Here is a 16,985-nt window from a genome sequence, read left to right on the forward strand (position 1 = left end):
ACAGGGCTGAACACATCTCAGAAACTCCTGCTAGAAGAATGTAAGAAGAGGACGGTGCAGAGGTGAGGAGTGTGGGCTTTAGGATCAGAGAGCTGGGTCCCTGCCTCTGCTCAGGTGCCTGGCTGCTGTGTCCCTCTGTAGGCACCACCTCTAAGCACCGGCTTCCTTGCCTGGGGTGAGAAACAAATAAATTACTGTGATATAAACCAATCGATTCTGTGTCTGACAACAACAAATGCTCAATGAACATTAGCACTTGTTATTTTAAAAAGAATTATTGCTTTTATTACCATTATTTGACAGGAAAAGCTGTTGCCTGTCTGGCTTAGAACTGTGTCATAAATGTCATCTACTAGCTTTATAGGAGGCAGGCTCATGTTGAATCAAGGAGAAATTTGTCATGGGTACCAAGAGAAATTATAAACGTTTCAGAGATTTATATGATCAGTGTAACTGAGTCAGATGGATTCAAGTATACTTTATATTTCTCCCCTAAAATGAATATGTCAGTCTCGAAAATAGATATTGGTCAATTTAACTTCAAGGAGTTATTTGTGTCAGCTGATAATTCACTTTAAAAATAGCAAATTGTGGTAACAAACTAAGAATAGTGATGAAGATGAACCTTAAAATACACTAGAAATGGTTCTGAGTTTGTCTGTTACCTCATTTGATTTTCAGAACATCCATCACCTATGGGTGATGAAAGTGAGGCTGAGTCACTTACCGCAGTCACACAGCTAGTATGTGGTGGAACAGCATTAGCCCCTAAGTCCAGAGCAAAGACTTTAAAGATGAACGGTCTAGCCACACAGCCCTACAGAGTACAGTGATAGGAAACTGAGGAAATGGAGAAAATGAAGATAAGCAAACTATGCATAAAAAATATGCCCTTGAAGAAAAGTACAAAAGAAGAGAGGACATAAGCTCGGCGGTCAAAGGAGTTTTTTGTTTTTGTCTTTGGTTTTTAGTTTTTAAAGGAGCAAGACATGGATATATTAACGGCCAAAGAAGCCAAAGGCATCCGCTAGAGAATAAAGAATTTACAAAGCAAGATCCTTTGTGAAGCATGAAGTGAGGGACCAAAGCAGAGGAATGGGTGTTTTCTCCTTGAGACAAGTGAGGAGGGAAAGAATGAATGGGGGTTGGGGGGAGGAATGATGCTTGGTTGGGGGAAAAGGGGAAAAAGAGAAGGTGCGTGATACTGAGAACACTCACGACCCGCAGCTTCTACCATCAGTGAACCACACAACGGAGGGCATCCGAGGAGAGTGGCAGGGGCGCCTAGGGACTCAAGATGACCATGAACATTTGGAATGACAAAGGAAGTAAAAAAACTGATTTGATTGCCCAGTAGCAGGGAGGATCTAGCTGATGTTGGAAATTATTTACCTGTAATAGCCCTAATGCGCAGAGTTGTGCTATTTTCTGTTATAAAGAACAATTGCATGTGTCGCAATAGTTGTGCTATTTAAGGTAGCACTTCGCAGGTACAGAAGAGGTGAGGTCAGGACACAAAGACTCATCCAGGACCCACAGACTGGGAAGGTAGATGTGCCAAGAGGAGAAGAGCTTGAGGGGGTTAGAACACTGCTGACAAAGTAGTCATGGGGCCAGACCACAGGCCTCAGGCTGCTTTGGGAAAGAAGTTAAGCCACGAGGGGGCTGATAAGAACATCTAAATGAACCCAAGGTGAGTGATAGTGGGGAGAAGAATGGTAGAAGGCGCAGGGCAGTGTGGTCATGGTGGGGAAAAGGTGGTTTGAGTCAGGAAGTGGAGTTCTGGACAACTGCAGAGGCAGCTCAGGTCTGAGTGAGGACAAGGCATGGCCTCAGGCCACAGAAAAGGACACGGAGGGGACTGCAGACAAAGGAGATATGGCACAGAAGAGAGCAGAAACCCAAGGGCAGGGGGTGGCTGCACCTATCACACTGTCCATCACTACCATCTCCAAGTCCACAGAGCTGCCAACAGCAATACCACACCATTTTCCTAAAATTACCTGTAGAAAGTGTGATGCTCCACGCACACTTTCCATAGCCTTTTCGCTGCCCGGTGGTTTGGCAGTTTGAATCCAATGGTGCTCTCGAACTGTTCCATCTGGAATAAATCCACAAAACAAATCAGCATATTCCCTGAAGAGCTGATGAGAAGCTACTGAAAAACATGGATTCAGATGTTTCTGCAAGAAGTAATTCTTCTTGAAAAAGGTAAATATTGTGTATCTAATATAATCATACAAAATGAATTTTTCAGAGACCGTAGTGCTATTTTCAATGAAAAGCAAGTATCAACTGTGCAACATAAGCCAACTATCCTTCAATGTCCACTGAAACTCATTTGTATCACCTTCCTATTGATCTCCACCACTTAATTGATTCAGCAAGAAAAAATGAGCCCCCATTATGTGCCAGGCACTTAGTACTTCTTTTCTGTAAAAGGTGTGTGTTTGTTTGTTTGAAATATGTTTATGCAGGTTTATCAACAAGTACCCTGACCTTTTTTACCATGGAATAAAGAATAGTTCATTTTCTTAAAATTTTAGTGGAAAAGAATTCATTTAGCTCAAGGCTGTAAAGGAGCACACTGACACAACTAATTAGATATGCCAAGGGCAACAGGACATTGCTTACCTCTGCAGGCCTGACTTTAATGTAGAAGTTACTGCGCTTATAGGAAATCTTCAAGATTTTTGGCCAAGCAAAACGATTGATTCTCAGTCTGTCTTTGTAAATGAGGAGGCCATTAGCACACACACCCAGCTTGATGTCCACGCCTTCTGAGTCCTGCCAAGCATAACCCAATTAATCATGGTTAGAGCTGTGAAAGTTATAGGCTAGAGAAGCTAATTAGCTCCCTCTCACCCAGAATGCCAACTTAACAAGGTTTGTGTTTAAATTTTAGTGACAGTACACAAGCTAATGGAAACAGTAGGACACATGCACATCTCAAATCTATGCACGTTCAAGGATCAGATTTGATTTACCAAAGAGTTATGGCAACATGACCATAGGACACAATATTCTTCAAAAGGCATAATGCATATATTCTCAAGCTCTGTTGTAAGAGCTAAAAGGGAAGAAAGGAAACAACTAGATTAAATATCTGGAAGATAAGGGAGATAAACTGTGCTTTCTTGAAGGCTATTCCAGCCCTCAGAAATAGTCCGTTGGCCCACCATTTCACTTTAGGCCAATCTATCTCAGGTGTGTCCAACCATTTTACTGTAGGCCAGTTTACCTCAGGTGCACCACCCTAGCTAATAGCTGTTACAATTATGCCAATATTTTGCAAAGCACTAATCTCCCACAGAAAATTTCTCTTCTAGGCTGACAGTGTTGAAATCTCTGAATTCTTTCAAGCAGTTTTTCAATAAGTCAGAGTGCTGACATCCAGTTCTCATTAAGCACTCCTTTGGCTGGCATATTTCAAAGAACTGCAGACTATTATTGAAGTTATTAATAGTTTTACTTCCCCAGAGCTCTAATTTAAAATAGATGACAATCTAGAATAATCACAAGCCTGAAAGACCTTTTAAAAACCAAATAAATTTACAGGCCAAAGTGAAAAATTGTCTCCTCAGATTTCAAGTGGAGTTGAAGATCTAAGATGCACGACATTCAAAATACACAAATCATTGTTTAAGGGAAGAACTGGATGTCATTCAAGATATATGAAACTGAAGAATACTATTCAAATACATTCACATTCTCAGAGATCATTAACCACACGAGACAAATTCTCACAAAAAAAAATGCTGAAACAAACACCATATTCAGTCTAAGTCTCAATTCGACAAAAGCGTAATATTTTGAGTGCCTTATTACTAAGAATAATTCAACACAATTTATAAGAGTTTTTTTAAAAATAAAGGTACAGTACTAGGTAATTGATGTCAATTGTTTTCTCTGCTGTGATACCTGAATAATTGATACACACAAATAAAATTGCATTAGGTCAACCTGAGCAGGTTTTAAAAAATCTAATCTATTGCTTTACCCACCCTTACCCTGGCAGCCACAACTCTCTCTAGGAATAGAATAAAAAGCTGGGATGAATCAGGCGCAGGTGCCCAAGCAACTTGGCGCCAGCCCCACACGGTGTGTTTGCCAAAACATCACTGCCCGTGGCCACAGGGAGCAAGGCGGAAGATTGCCCGAGACGGCGTGTTCTCACCACAAGCAAGGAGGCAACCGCGTTTGAAACATTGAACAAGACATCTCTAGTCTGAAGCAATCTTTGGACAGGACAAGGAAGCTATTTTATCTGACTTAAATACAAACACAACCCAGATTCAAGTAAATCGGTTGACTTTGGTGGTGTTCTACATAACTGTTTTAGGATTATCAGTATTTGTTTGAGTAGAAATTAAAGATGAAGGGTAGGAAGTGAAAGGGAACAAGCATGCCCTAACCCTCTGTATCTGAGTTATGCCACTCAGCAACAGAGGCAGAAAAATAAAGTAATAAAAAGGAACACCTTCTTCTCTGCCTTGCTCCCTGGCCTGGGAAGCTGCCCCATATGGATAGCAACAGGATCCCATGACAACTGGCTTCCAAATGGGTTTGGTACGTGGAGGTTCTCGCAAAAGATCGTGGAGAAGAAGGGAAGGGAGGTCAGGGTATTTCATACCCAGATTCCCTCCCTGCATGGTCGCATCGGGCTGGCTGTGTCCCTCTTTAATGCCTCCTCTCCAGACAGACATCTCTACACAGATCTGTCCTTTTGGGTTCAGGTACCCAGTCTGCCCGTCCTCCTTCAGAACAGAGAGGTTAAGAGAGCTGCTGACACTAGCCCAGGGGGACCACGGGTGTTGTGGTTTTCCTGCACCTTTGCCAAGAGTCCTTTTATTCAACTCATCCTAACATGAATGTACCATTAAGAAACCCTCTAATAAAAAAATAAATAAATCTGATCTCAAGGCAATATAAAGGCACAAAACCTTAAACTACATGAAAACCTCCTTTCAATTGCTACACATAATCTTTTCAATAAGCTACAAATATCTTACTTCTCAGATATTATCTAATAAGTCAATCAGATAATAAACAGAGTGAAGGTTACTTTGAATTTTTTCAGTGTTCTGTTCCTAACTACACAGCAAGAACTGACATTATACTTATAATACAGCCCATAACTTTTTAGTTTTCTAAGACGTAACATTTAAAAACAAGACTTCCAAAGCCTTGCAACACTGCCATCTAAGAACTGGTTTCTAACTAATGATCAACAAGGCGGAGAGATGCAAGATTTATATGTGGCAAGAATAGCAGGATTTAGCCTCCTTATCCTTGAGATTTCACTATCTTTATGTTAAAAGTTGTGTATTATTGTTAAAAATCTGAAAGAATGAAACGTGGATTTAAATTTTTAAAAAAAGAGAGAGAAGGAGAGATGGGCTTGGGAGGTCTTTTTGGTCCCAAATCTATTCTCTCCTTCCTCCCTTATTTCTGTTTCTTGCTAACCCAGCCTGTCCCCATCATATAGAAAATGACCTGAAAAACAGTCAAATGTTAGGACGATCTGTTTCACCTCCTAGAGGGATTTATCAGAAGGTATCAGGCAGATGGGACTGCTTAACAATATATGGCTTTAAGCAAGCCATTCTCTGTACTCTGGTCTATACAGCTGTAAAATAAAAATATTTAAATTTTAAATGAGATGGTGTCTGTGAAAGTACCTTTAAAAATTAAAGGCATCTAATAGTTAAAAATGATGCTGCTGGACACTATTTACTGACATGGAAAAATGTTTGTAATAGTTAAAAAAAAGAGTTAAAAAAAAGAAAAATCCCTAACAAAAATGATATTCGTAGTATGACCCCCTTTTAGAAAGGCATGAGAATTCAACTGCTCAAAGATCTTAAAAAAAAAAAAAAAAAAAAAAACAGAAGGAAAATGTATCAAAATATTCACAGTGCTTATTTCTGCATAAAGAGATTTAAGTGACTTTTATTTTCTTCTATTTGCCTCTATTTTCACTATGAACATGCAAGAATTACTTATCTGAGGCTTAGGGAGGAAAGCTATCTTCGAGGCGGGGGCTTTCCTAGAGATTTCCTAAATCATATAACCTGGGCTTCTAAACTGTACCTAGAGATTGGCAGTGTCTTTTAAAAGCAGCAACTGTGGGTTTCTCAGTATGTTGAGTTCACTGTGGACACATTTTTCAAAACCAAATCCGTCTTTCACTTTGCCTTCCATCCTCCTCCTTGACTCTCCCCACTATGTAATTATCTAAGCTAGGATCATGAAGTCGGTGATGTTTGTTAGCAACCAACCATACTAACATGCATTTACAGGTTTCACTTTCTGACCTATTTCTTTATGAACAGTGTTCATCTAGTCATAACTGTTATTATATCCATGTGACTGTCACTAGCATACTTGAGTATGCTGGCAAAAATGTGTACATCATTGCCTATTTTATTGTGTGTAGTGCTCTGGCATGTTTTTATATTTCTCAAATGAATCCCCTTTTAAAAATGTAAATAAGTGTCTTTAAAAAATTTTTTTAAAGTATTTTTTCAGGAATTTTATTTTCAGGATTTTGATTTTTCAGGACTATGGTATTCGGGATTGTGTCTTTCATGATCATGATCAGCTCTCCATATGTCCATTATTCCATTAGTTTACCATGACTCAAATTAGACTGAAGGTGCCAGCCTACTTTATCTTTCACAAAGTCCAAAACAGACCTACAGGAAAAAGCCCAAGTTTAGGGCTCATCACAAACCAGAAGCTTTTTGGAAGTGGTCATAACCATGCCACTTTTGCCCTGTTGTGGCTGCTAAGATCTGCTCTCCTCGCTCAATAGAAAGGTGGGAGAGGGAGCTGGGACAGACACGGCACTTGGCCTAGCAGAAACTGGGACACCAGTTATTGGGAATAAAACAGGGTAAGGGGTAAAACGGCTGACAAGGTGTGTCTTATGGTAAGTATCCATGAAAAGTATTAATTAAAAAGACTGGAAAAAGAAGTAAGGGGAGAATTAATGGTTCCTCCCATGACCATAAACCCCATAAGTAGTCAAAGAAATATTACAGAGACCCTCTCTCAAGTGAAGGCAAACAGCCTTTTCCCAAAAGTGAACTAGGCTATTCTGAAACTGGAGCCCTCTCAAAACTTCAGTGAACAGACTGGAATGATGCTACTTTCCGTTACGTTGACAGTACCTTGGCATGATGTAGGTCAACACCATACATGGAAAGTCTCTTTGCATTTTCTATGAACTGAGAATCAGCTTGTGCTGGAGATAAGCCCCTGAGAATCAAAAGAAACAGTATTATCTTATTGGCGGGCGCAAAGCAAATGTGGTCAAAATGAGGGAAAGGGTGTCTAAGCTTAGAGAGTTTGGGATAGAGCAAGTAACCCAGCTAAGCTGGCAGAAGAATAGCAAACAGGTAAAAAGACTCAACTTTCAACCTCTAGTAATTTTCTCTTAAGATCCTCCAATCTAAACGTGCTAATTGTAATGAGGTGTGTATTTCCACCCTTACCATTTTTGTCCTAAAGAGTTGATTTTTATTATTCTCACTGGGGAAAAAAAAGCCACAGCAATAATAGGTATAACCTAAGTTAACTGAGAATAAAAAACAGTGATTTCATCTTTCTGAGACAAATTCTCACTCCTTTTATTTTGCTAGGATTGATTGTAAGAAAGATCACAATTACTTGCATTTGACTTTACCCTTATGATAGATAGCACATATCACATTCTGTCCATACTAAAATTATTTCCATTCCTATCTTTATCACTAACTAAACAGTTCTAAGCTCCTAGAAAACAAGACCATGTCCCATTAATCTTCATATTCCCCAAGGTATTTCAGTACCTTCCATTTCATATTAGAATTATACAATAAATGCCTGGTTAGTAAAATTTAAATGACATTAATAAGAAAATATTTAGAGTGAAATATCGCATTGTTTAAAGAAAAGTCAATGAATGTGGCCTGTTTAAAACCTAATCTTTGAAAGTTCCTCTCAGATCATTTAGTAAATATTTTATAAAACTACAATTTTTCAATACAGAACAAATTACAACTTTGTAGCTAGGGTTATAAAAACTTGTGTAAAAATCCACTTTCTTTTCACACAGATATAAAAGTTCCCGAAGTATAGTATGGTATTTTATTACTTAAGTAATTTAAGTAATCCTTCAGTAAGACAAAGGATCATCTTCTGTAGATAGTGGAACCACCAGCACATTTCTGGGATGTTTTTTTGTTTGTTTTTGAGACAGAGTCTCACTTTGTTGCCTCAGCTAGTGTGCAGTGGCAGCCTCATAGCTCCCTGCAACCTCAAACTCCTTGGCTTGAGTGATCTTCCTGCCTGCCTCAGCCTCCCCAGTAGCTGGGATCACAGGCATGTGCCACCACGCATGACTTATTTTTCTATTTTTGCACAGATGGGGTCTCCTTCTTGCTCAGGCTAGTCTCAAACTCTGGACCCTCAAGTGACCCTCCCACTTTGGCTTCCCAGCATGCTAGGATTACAAGTGTGAGTGGCCACACTTGGCCCCACCTGCACATTTCTGTTACTATTCCTACATCCATCACCACCTACATTTCTAATTCAAACCCCAATGCTTCATTATCTCCCTGGCTTTCTTATCAAACATAGTGATAAAAACAATTAAAAGGCAGAAGAAATACAAAGTAAATGCCAATTGTGTATGTGGGTATATTTATTTTTCCAGCATGTATATTAAGGGATCGGGGGTAAGGAAAAGGAGATATCTTAGGGAAAAGTACATTTATCCAATAAATGAAGCATTTACTCTCATGAGCAAAGGTCCTCGTATTACAGTCATAAAAACAATGAAAGGATTCTCAGGGGGTACAAGCTGTCTTGATCAGTGCTCGGTGAGGCTCCAAAAGGAAAACTGGATAATCCCCAAAACTATGCTCAAATGTCTAGCAAGTGTTACAAGAGATGCTACTTAAATCTACCACGGCCATTCTCTCTTTAGGAAGCAAGGCAACAGACCTGTGGGTTTTGTGCAGCTCTATCACCTTCTCTTCCAGCTCCTTAGTCTGTGTGGGGGCAAACTGGTATTCGCTGAGGTCAATGTCGCTATGCACTTCTGGGTCATAGTCTCCAAGCTCAGCCTGCAGTGTGTAGGATCCCAGGAGGGCATGAGTTGCAAGGGAGCAGGGCAGGTGGCCAGAGGCAATGTCCTGCCGGAGCTGAAGGCACAACAAGTATCTGTGAGGAACAGAGGGAGAAAGGGTCAGAGGACAACAGTTAGTTAAGATTGCAGCACTTACAATCCTTAAATGCTAACATCCCTTTGAAAACAAACATACAATATAGGCACTCTTTGTTTCCACAGCAAAACCAGTCTTCTCTAAGAAGCCTCACCTTGCTCCCTGGGCTCCTAAACCTGTGGCTTATTTATGGAAACTGAGTCCAGAAGGCTAATTAATAGGATGAAAAGTCTAAACTGCCATTCTGATAATTCTGGTAATAGTCTATGATTACTACCATAATAAAGAGTTTTGTGACTGAAGTAAAAATTTCAATCAGTTAAATTCCTTGGATTTAAAATTTTAATAAAAATTAGCATGCCCCTCAAAAGTTGTAAAGATTAATGAAATTTTTAAAATAACTACAATCATTTGCCAGAAAAAGCTAAGGTTAGCTCCCTTTTATCATCTCTACCTACACTTCATACTAATTTCTCCTTTTCTGAAAGAACTTTAATAATTATAAGTAAATATCTACGTTGAAGCCCTTACTTGTCCACTTACTCTGTATCTAAACAGGCAGCTAGCTCAGTTTAATAGAAACAGCATGGCATTTGGAGCCAGGAAGAGTTGACTCTATGTGACCCAGTGCCAGTTAATTTACTTGCCTCAGGTGAATTTCCTATCTGTGAGATAAGAAGAACTTTACCTCCTTTTGAAAGTAAGGATAAAAATTAGATAATATAAATAAGATACCTGGCATGATGCCTGGGAATTAATAGCTTAGGCAGCTATAATAATTTTTGGCTATAATAATAATATTCTCATTTAATGTTCCAAGTGGTTTACTATATAGATATAAAAGAATTTCTGTTTTCCACTAAGTAACATGCAGAAACATGAGATTTAGAGTCCATGGGGGTATTTTTCTTTTCGGCCCCACTATGAATTCCTTTTGGTGACATTTTAAAACCTGATTTCCACTCTCGAATTTCACCACTTGTCTAAGGTCACCACCCATCCCTCTGAAATCAATGGCAGTGCCCTCATTCTTGAAGATCATTTGGAGACCACCATTCCTTTCGGTGGCTGACCACCTTCTTCCCGTGGACATTCTTCCCATGGACATTTCTGCCTGGCCTGGCCTCTTTAAACCCAATCCTCTTTCTGTTCTTTCCCTGACATGATCAAATGGGGGTGCTGGCCTCTGGTCCAGGCCTCATCCCATCGTGGTTGGGTCAGAGAGCACAAGCCAGCACATGGTTCCAGGTCAGTTCAGTTATACCTGGATTCCCACCCAAAATCTATCACTAGGCAGGGACTCTGCTTACCATCATCACAGTCCCCCAGTTAGCAAAGTACTTGTTGCATGGCAAACACTAAATAATTTTCTGCGAGAATGGAAGTCTTCTCACTGTCACTACATTTGGGTATTTCATGCATTGCAGGAGCTCTCTTTTTAAGGAGGATTAGGTTTCCTTGACCCGCAGAACAACATGAGCATAATCGTACTTTAGAAAACTAAATTTTAAACTATGGCTCCAGATTATCTTCAAATTCTCTAATCAGTAATAGTGCTAGTTCTCCACATTTTCTAATACTTTTACAACCTAAACACAAAGGATTCCATCTTGTTGCTCCTTTTTATATTATTGTCTCTACTTTTCACATTGGTCCTTTCCCCTGTTTTCAAAGCCTAAGTCTAAGCCCTAATAACTTCAAACAAAAATAGCAAGAGCTTCCTGAATTTCCCAACTCCATCTTCTTCACACAGCACTACGAAGCATTCTTCAAACCTTATTCCAAATAGCATTTTTGCACTCCTCAAAATGTTTGTCTTCTAAATGTTAACTCAAGTCATGGTGAATATTTCACCTGTGATACTGAAACTGCCAGGCCACAAGTACAGGCAGGTGGCTGGTCTCAAGCTGCACCACTAAGACCTTTAGTTAGCTTAGCAGACGTTATCATTCCTTCCACTACAAACAGGCAGACTGTTCAAGCTCCATTTATACAGAAAACTAAAGCACTTACTGATGCTATAAACTTGCAATCACTAAAGGATTATCATCCCCAAAACAAATTACTGCAAGAAAGAGCATGTGTACAGAGAGGGCGTTAGGTCACAAAGCCCCAATTACATGCACAGTTCAAAGGCACTCCAGGCACTCCTGCGGTGAAGCTCTGCATCCTACACGTGCCAACCAGTCAGGTTTTATGCTCTAGGCAGCTCACTGTGCAGTTACAAAAGCTACTATTTATTATTTACTAGCTGAAGCTAATTCAATCAGAATTGAATTAGTACATTCCTATTCAGCAACAAGTAGTAGAGGAAGAAAAAGGCCTGCCATTTATCCAATATTGGAAAGAAATCTCTATCATTCCTATTTCACATGGTCATTATGCACTCTTTTAAGCACCTCTATAACTTGATGTCTGACAACAAAACTGCCCTAGCAGAGCATCAAAGACAAAGAAGCAAAGATAAGCAGAGTCTTTCAGTAAGACCCTCTGATTTCCCAAAAGTACATACACTGCACACAGTTGTCCTTGGCCACATAAACAGCCTTTTAAAAGGCTGTATATACTGTATATAAAAATCACCCTTACAAAAAAAGAAAACACTCTTTACGCTTATTCTTACCAAAGCTAAGAAATCCTATCACTGGTACCCAATCTAATAAGGCTAAGATTTCAAGGTACTTATTGATTCACAATGTTCCTTAGTTACCAAATACTCATAATCAGTAAATGTTCTCTTGCTCCTAAACTGAATCCTTTATTTGCAATTTAAGCGTACATTCTTACAGCCCATACAATCTCAGAGAATATAAAAATGAAATAGCTATTAACTCTATTTGAGAAAGCCTACTTTTGTTACTTTGGTGGTTTTGATGAGGTCAGGAGACAAAAAAACTATTAGTTCATTGGCTTTTAAAAATAATTTCATTATTCTACCTTTATCTCATCTTTGTAATATGAGATTAGTACAGAGGCACATAAGTTATACAAAAAAATAATCAGTATTAACATCTGAAGTATTAAATATCAGTGACTTTTTAAAGCATAACATAGGAAACAAAGTTGCCAATAATATCACTTTTAAAATTTTCATTACTCAAATATAAATAAAGAAGTTAAAGAAAGTGAATAAAATTTTTGAAACTGGCAACATTTCAAACAAATTAGGAGTACCCATGTCCAAGGAAACCACCAAAACTTAATTTATGAAAAATTGTTTTGGTTTTCAATCCTGAAATTACCACTATGCTCCCAGGGCACAAAAATAAATGACAGCTATAAGGAAAAGTTCATTTAAAAGTACAACTATAAAGTACCTGGTGATATCTTCAGTCAACTGAGAAGGATCGGGAGGATAAAACTTCACATTAAAAGTGAACAGCCAGGGAAGATCTGTAATTATTAAATATCATGATTATTTATCCAATCAAGAGAATGACTATATTGATAAAACTTAAAGGTCAATGTTCAAAGAGTACAGACTAGTCTCACTAGAAATCAATGTTCAAAATTTAATTTTTTATTTAAAAAAATATAACTTACAAAACAAAAACAAAATGAAAAATAAAATATAAAACAATTATATAAATAATCCACCATTAAGATAATAGGTTCATTTTCTCATAAACATTTACTGGTACTTCAATAAATGTTTTATATGGTGAACCACTATGCAAAAATTTCACTATGACCTCCATATAATAGTTCTGAGATAAGACTTGAATGACAGGATTTCTAGTTGTCAAATATTCTCTGCCCTTTTTTAGAAAAAGAAGCATTTCAGGATTTCTACATTGTTGGGGGAAGAGAAGTAATGATCAGTTGATCATAATAGCTATTCAAGAAATTATTAATGGGCTATTTGAAGAAAGTGTTAAAGAGGGAAGGGAATGTGTGGTAAAACTTCACAATACTTTAAGACAAAATTATTTCCCAGATTTTATAGAGTAGGTGTAAGTATACTCATATAAAACACACACTTTGCTGTATTGTGCCATAGAGAATGAATATATCAAACAACCATGTTCATAAATGACTTATTAAAAGTTAAAGCCTTATCATTTATACATTAAAATTCAACTGATGTTGTGATATATGTTCTGGATGGCTTAAAATAATAAAACTACGGGAAAAGGGCAGGCATTATTTTCCTAAAAGGATTCAAATAATTCCACTAGACTGAATGTAGAGTTCTGTTCAAAGTTCACAGTAAATAAAAACCAAAAAAGTTGTATAAGTTATTCCATTCTATACACACTGTATATTTAATTTATAGACTTGAAGAAAAATTTCTTAAATCCCATTTTCTTGTTCAATGTGTCATTTTGTCTTTTTTCTTATCATCAGCACACTCCCTTTTCCTCTAACTCAACAGTCAACAAATGTTTATTGAATGGCTACAGTGCACATACATGCACTTTTGGTGGATTTTGGATCAATTTATCACTATTGTACTAATAAAGTCAATCCTGCTAACCTTAAACAGATTTCAGTTCTGCATTACACATTTAAAAACACGATAATGAGATATAGGATTTTCCTGAATATCATGAAATGTAATGTTTCTTGGCCTCTAGCACCATGCTGACTGTGTCAAATATCCATGCATTGTGTACGCGTACATACGTGTTTGAGGTGACCACTAATCCATAATTAAGCAAAGTCATCACAGGATTATCATTTCTTAATGGCTCCTTGTTTATTTGTTTTCTAGGTATTAACACTAGCACATGCTTGCCTGGATATGACTACAGCAATAAATTTTCTAATAGAATGCCAATATTTTAGAATGTATTTCCAAATCTAAAATCTATTGAAATGCACCAGTAATGCTAAGCTTTTTTTTAATTGACAAATAAAAATGTTATGTATTTATGGTACACAGTAAGATGTTTTAAAATATGTATACATTCTGGAATGGCTAAATCAAGCTAAGTCACATATGTATTATACCTCACATGTTTTTTGTGGTAAGAACACTTAAAATCTACTCCTAGTGATTTTCAAGTTAAAATTTTAATTTAATTATATATTGTTGTCATCACACTTTTTGCCTGCTATATATAAACAGTCCTCCTAGCTCTGGGTTGTTTATATATCAATCATATGTAAGCCTTAGATATATGGAGTCTTATTTGTGTAAGCTTGATAAAATAAAGGTTTTAAAGGCAAATTTTAAATCGGAACCATTAGGTTGCTGGTTGTCATAAATAACTCAGTTAGTATTTATCTTTGCTAATTGTCTATCAACTGAAAAGGACAATAAAATCATAGCAGCGATAAGGCTAAGATAGAACAGGAAGTTCTTTTTGTTCATTTTATCATGAGCAGAGAGTAAGAGGTAAGTATAACAGCTAAAACTTCATTTCCTCAGCCCATTTGCATGATGGTGACAGTACAGGATGCCATTTAAAAAACTGGCTCCAATAGTTTAAAAAAGTCTAATGCTATTTCTTACTGTTATTCGTCTTGCCAAACCACAAGGGCAAAAGTCCTGGAATACTCTTAAAAAAAAAATTCACAAGTAATCAAAACATAAGAATGTGAATCATAATCAGCGAAGTTTTGTCTTCCAAAAGTTAGGAAATCTCCATGACTCTGAAGTGAGTGGCACATAAAAATAACCAAACAAGAACCAAAACAAAATCATAGGAAACAACTCAATGAAACATCAATCATGTGTCAGAGGTTGCCCTGTTCTTTCTGTGCTTGGCTCACTTGGCAGGTCTGGCTTCACAGAAAGAGTAAGAACCAAGGGTCTGTATCTGTTTGAATTTATGCACTTTGGGAAGCTTTTCAAAAACAACTGCAGGAGGCACAAAGGGAAAAAGTTCCAGAGCTTTCTGGTACAGTTTCTCCCATAATGTAAGAATAACTCATCGGTGTCTTCTTATTCCTTTGCTTCATTCCCCCTTTTCCATCATGAGGAAAATATGAATGGATGAAATACCAAGATGATAAATGCCGAAGAGAGAACACTGGAGAACCAGAACAATAATCACAGGACAGGGTGGCCAACCAGGCCAGACCACCTGGGACTGTTCCAGCTTTAACGCAGACAGTCCCGTATCCTGAGAAACCCCTCAGTCCTGGGAAAATCAGAAAGGTTGATCATTCTAATAAGAGACATTAAAAAAACAAAAGGAAAAGAAAGATGAGTCTACAAGGAAAGGAAATGGGGAAAAAATAAGGTATGTGCTCAGAATAAAAAACGAGAGTAGAGAAGGAAAGAAATGATATGGGCTATCAAAAAGATAAATAACTTCAGAGAGAAAGAAAGAAAGAAAAGACATGCAGAGAACCTAAAACAGGAAACAGAAGGCAGAGGAAAACGACAATAGGGAAAGCATAGATTTGTACCAGCATTTTCACTTTAGGAATAATAAGTAAGTAGGGAAATGAAACCAACAGTACAAAGGGCATTTTGCAGGTTGGCACCCAGAGAAATGGTTTCTCTCTGGACAAGTCTGGAGCCCACACTCTGGGAAGGCTGTTAGGAACTTCCCAGTCTCTAGATTTCGTCCTTCAGACTAAAAATCCTAGCTGCCTGGGGCTGCCTACCTTCTCTGCTTCAGTCATTCACAGGCCCTGAAGTAAATTAGGTATCCAGATCCCCTATCAGAGATTCTCTGTGGCAATAATGTTTCTTGGCACAGATATCACAAAGCCAGCCAGAGGCAACACAACCTGCAGATGCAGAAGCTACGGAGGGAGCTGAAGCTGCTAGTTAGAGTGGGACATCTGAAGTCATTCAGGGATTCTATAAGAACATTGAAAGAAAGGAACAAGTAGGCCTAATGAGAAACCTAGATTCAAAGAGCTAGTAAAGTGGCCTTTGACTATGGAACCAATGAAGAGTAGAGACAGCAAAGACCTCAGAGAACTGAAAAGATTGTTCGAGACTTCACTCCAGTACATCTACAAACAGTGTATCCATATACCTCTATATTCCTATAAATGTTATTAAAAGTAGAAATAGATAAATATAAAGATAAACTCAATGACCTCCAAGTATGATTAGTTAAAATACTTACTTTGCGTATGATTAGTTAAAATACTTACTTCGCAGTTGTCTCTGTATTTTTTTTGCGGGATCTAGCCAGTTCTGAAGGAAGGAGAAAAAAAAAGGTTAACGAACCCACAAGAAATATTCCAGAATCCAAAACAGAACAGTTTACAGTTCACATACTTATGGAAATATAAGTATATTTTAATAATGTCCTATTCAAAGCAGCTTTCACCTATTAGCATTTCACTAGGCTAAGTACTGATTTGGTTTTGAGTGTGTATGTGTGTGAATATGTGTGTGTTATAAATAAAACACTAAAATGCTTTTAAAGTGGGTCTCATAGGCCTCATTCTCTTGGATCTGAAATGAAACATTTGTCCAAATGATGAAACATAACATATCTACATATAACCTTTATTCTATAGTAGAACTGCCAGCAAATAGTCCCTGCACTCACTGAAATGAGAGCTCTTCAAGGGCAATAATCAGTTCATACTCATGAAGGATAAAATGTGAATTGGAAACCATTGGCTAAAAGTATATACACACCAAACACAATTCTCTCAACCCCCAAAGCCAACTCCTTCTCTCCCCTTAAGCCTTCTTCCCTGCAACTGTGCAATGCTAAGGAGAGGTACAGTCATACCGGAGACAGTATTTCCCTTCGTGGGCTTACTATAACATCCTTCTTTCTTTTTAACCTCATTCTAAGTTGAAAGTCACAATTATAAGGAACCCCCTTTCACTTTCCCCTCATTTCTGCC

At 37.9% G+C, this 16,985-nt stretch overlaps 1 protein-coding gene across 9 annotated transcripts in view; it reads right to left on the reverse strand.

Annotated features, from left to right (window-relative positions):
* Positions 1 to 16,985, reverse strand: part of EPB41L2 (erythrocyte membrane protein band 4.1 like 2) — a 198,700-nt gene that overhangs the window by 46,642 nt on the left and 135,073 nt on the right. For all 9 annotated transcript variants that reach the window (XM_045544357.1, XM_045544356.1, XM_045544353.1 and 6 more), the window contains exons 5-10: positions 16,275 to 16,317; positions 12,530 to 12,605; positions 8,992 to 9,210; positions 7,176 to 7,263; positions 2,635 to 2,787; positions 2,004 to 2,101 (exon numbers count right to left, since the gene is read on the reverse strand). In XM_045544357.1, coding sequence (XP_045400313.1) covers positions 2,004 to 2,101; positions 2,635 to 2,787; positions 7,176 to 7,263; positions 8,992 to 9,210; positions 12,530 to 12,605; positions 16,275 to 16,317 — 677 coding nt within the window. The remainder of the gene's footprint in view (positions 1 to 2,003; positions 2,102 to 2,634; positions 2,788 to 7,175; positions 7,264 to 8,991; positions 9,211 to 12,529; positions 12,606 to 16,274; positions 16,318 to 16,985) is intronic.

This window comes from Lemur catta, chromosome 2 (genome assembly GCF_020740605.2).
Source record: "Lemur catta isolate mLemCat1 chromosome 2, mLemCat1.pri, whole genome shotgun sequence".
In the NCBI taxonomy this organism is placed as follows: Eukaryota; Metazoa; Chordata; class Mammalia; order Primates; family Lemuridae; genus Lemur; species Lemur catta.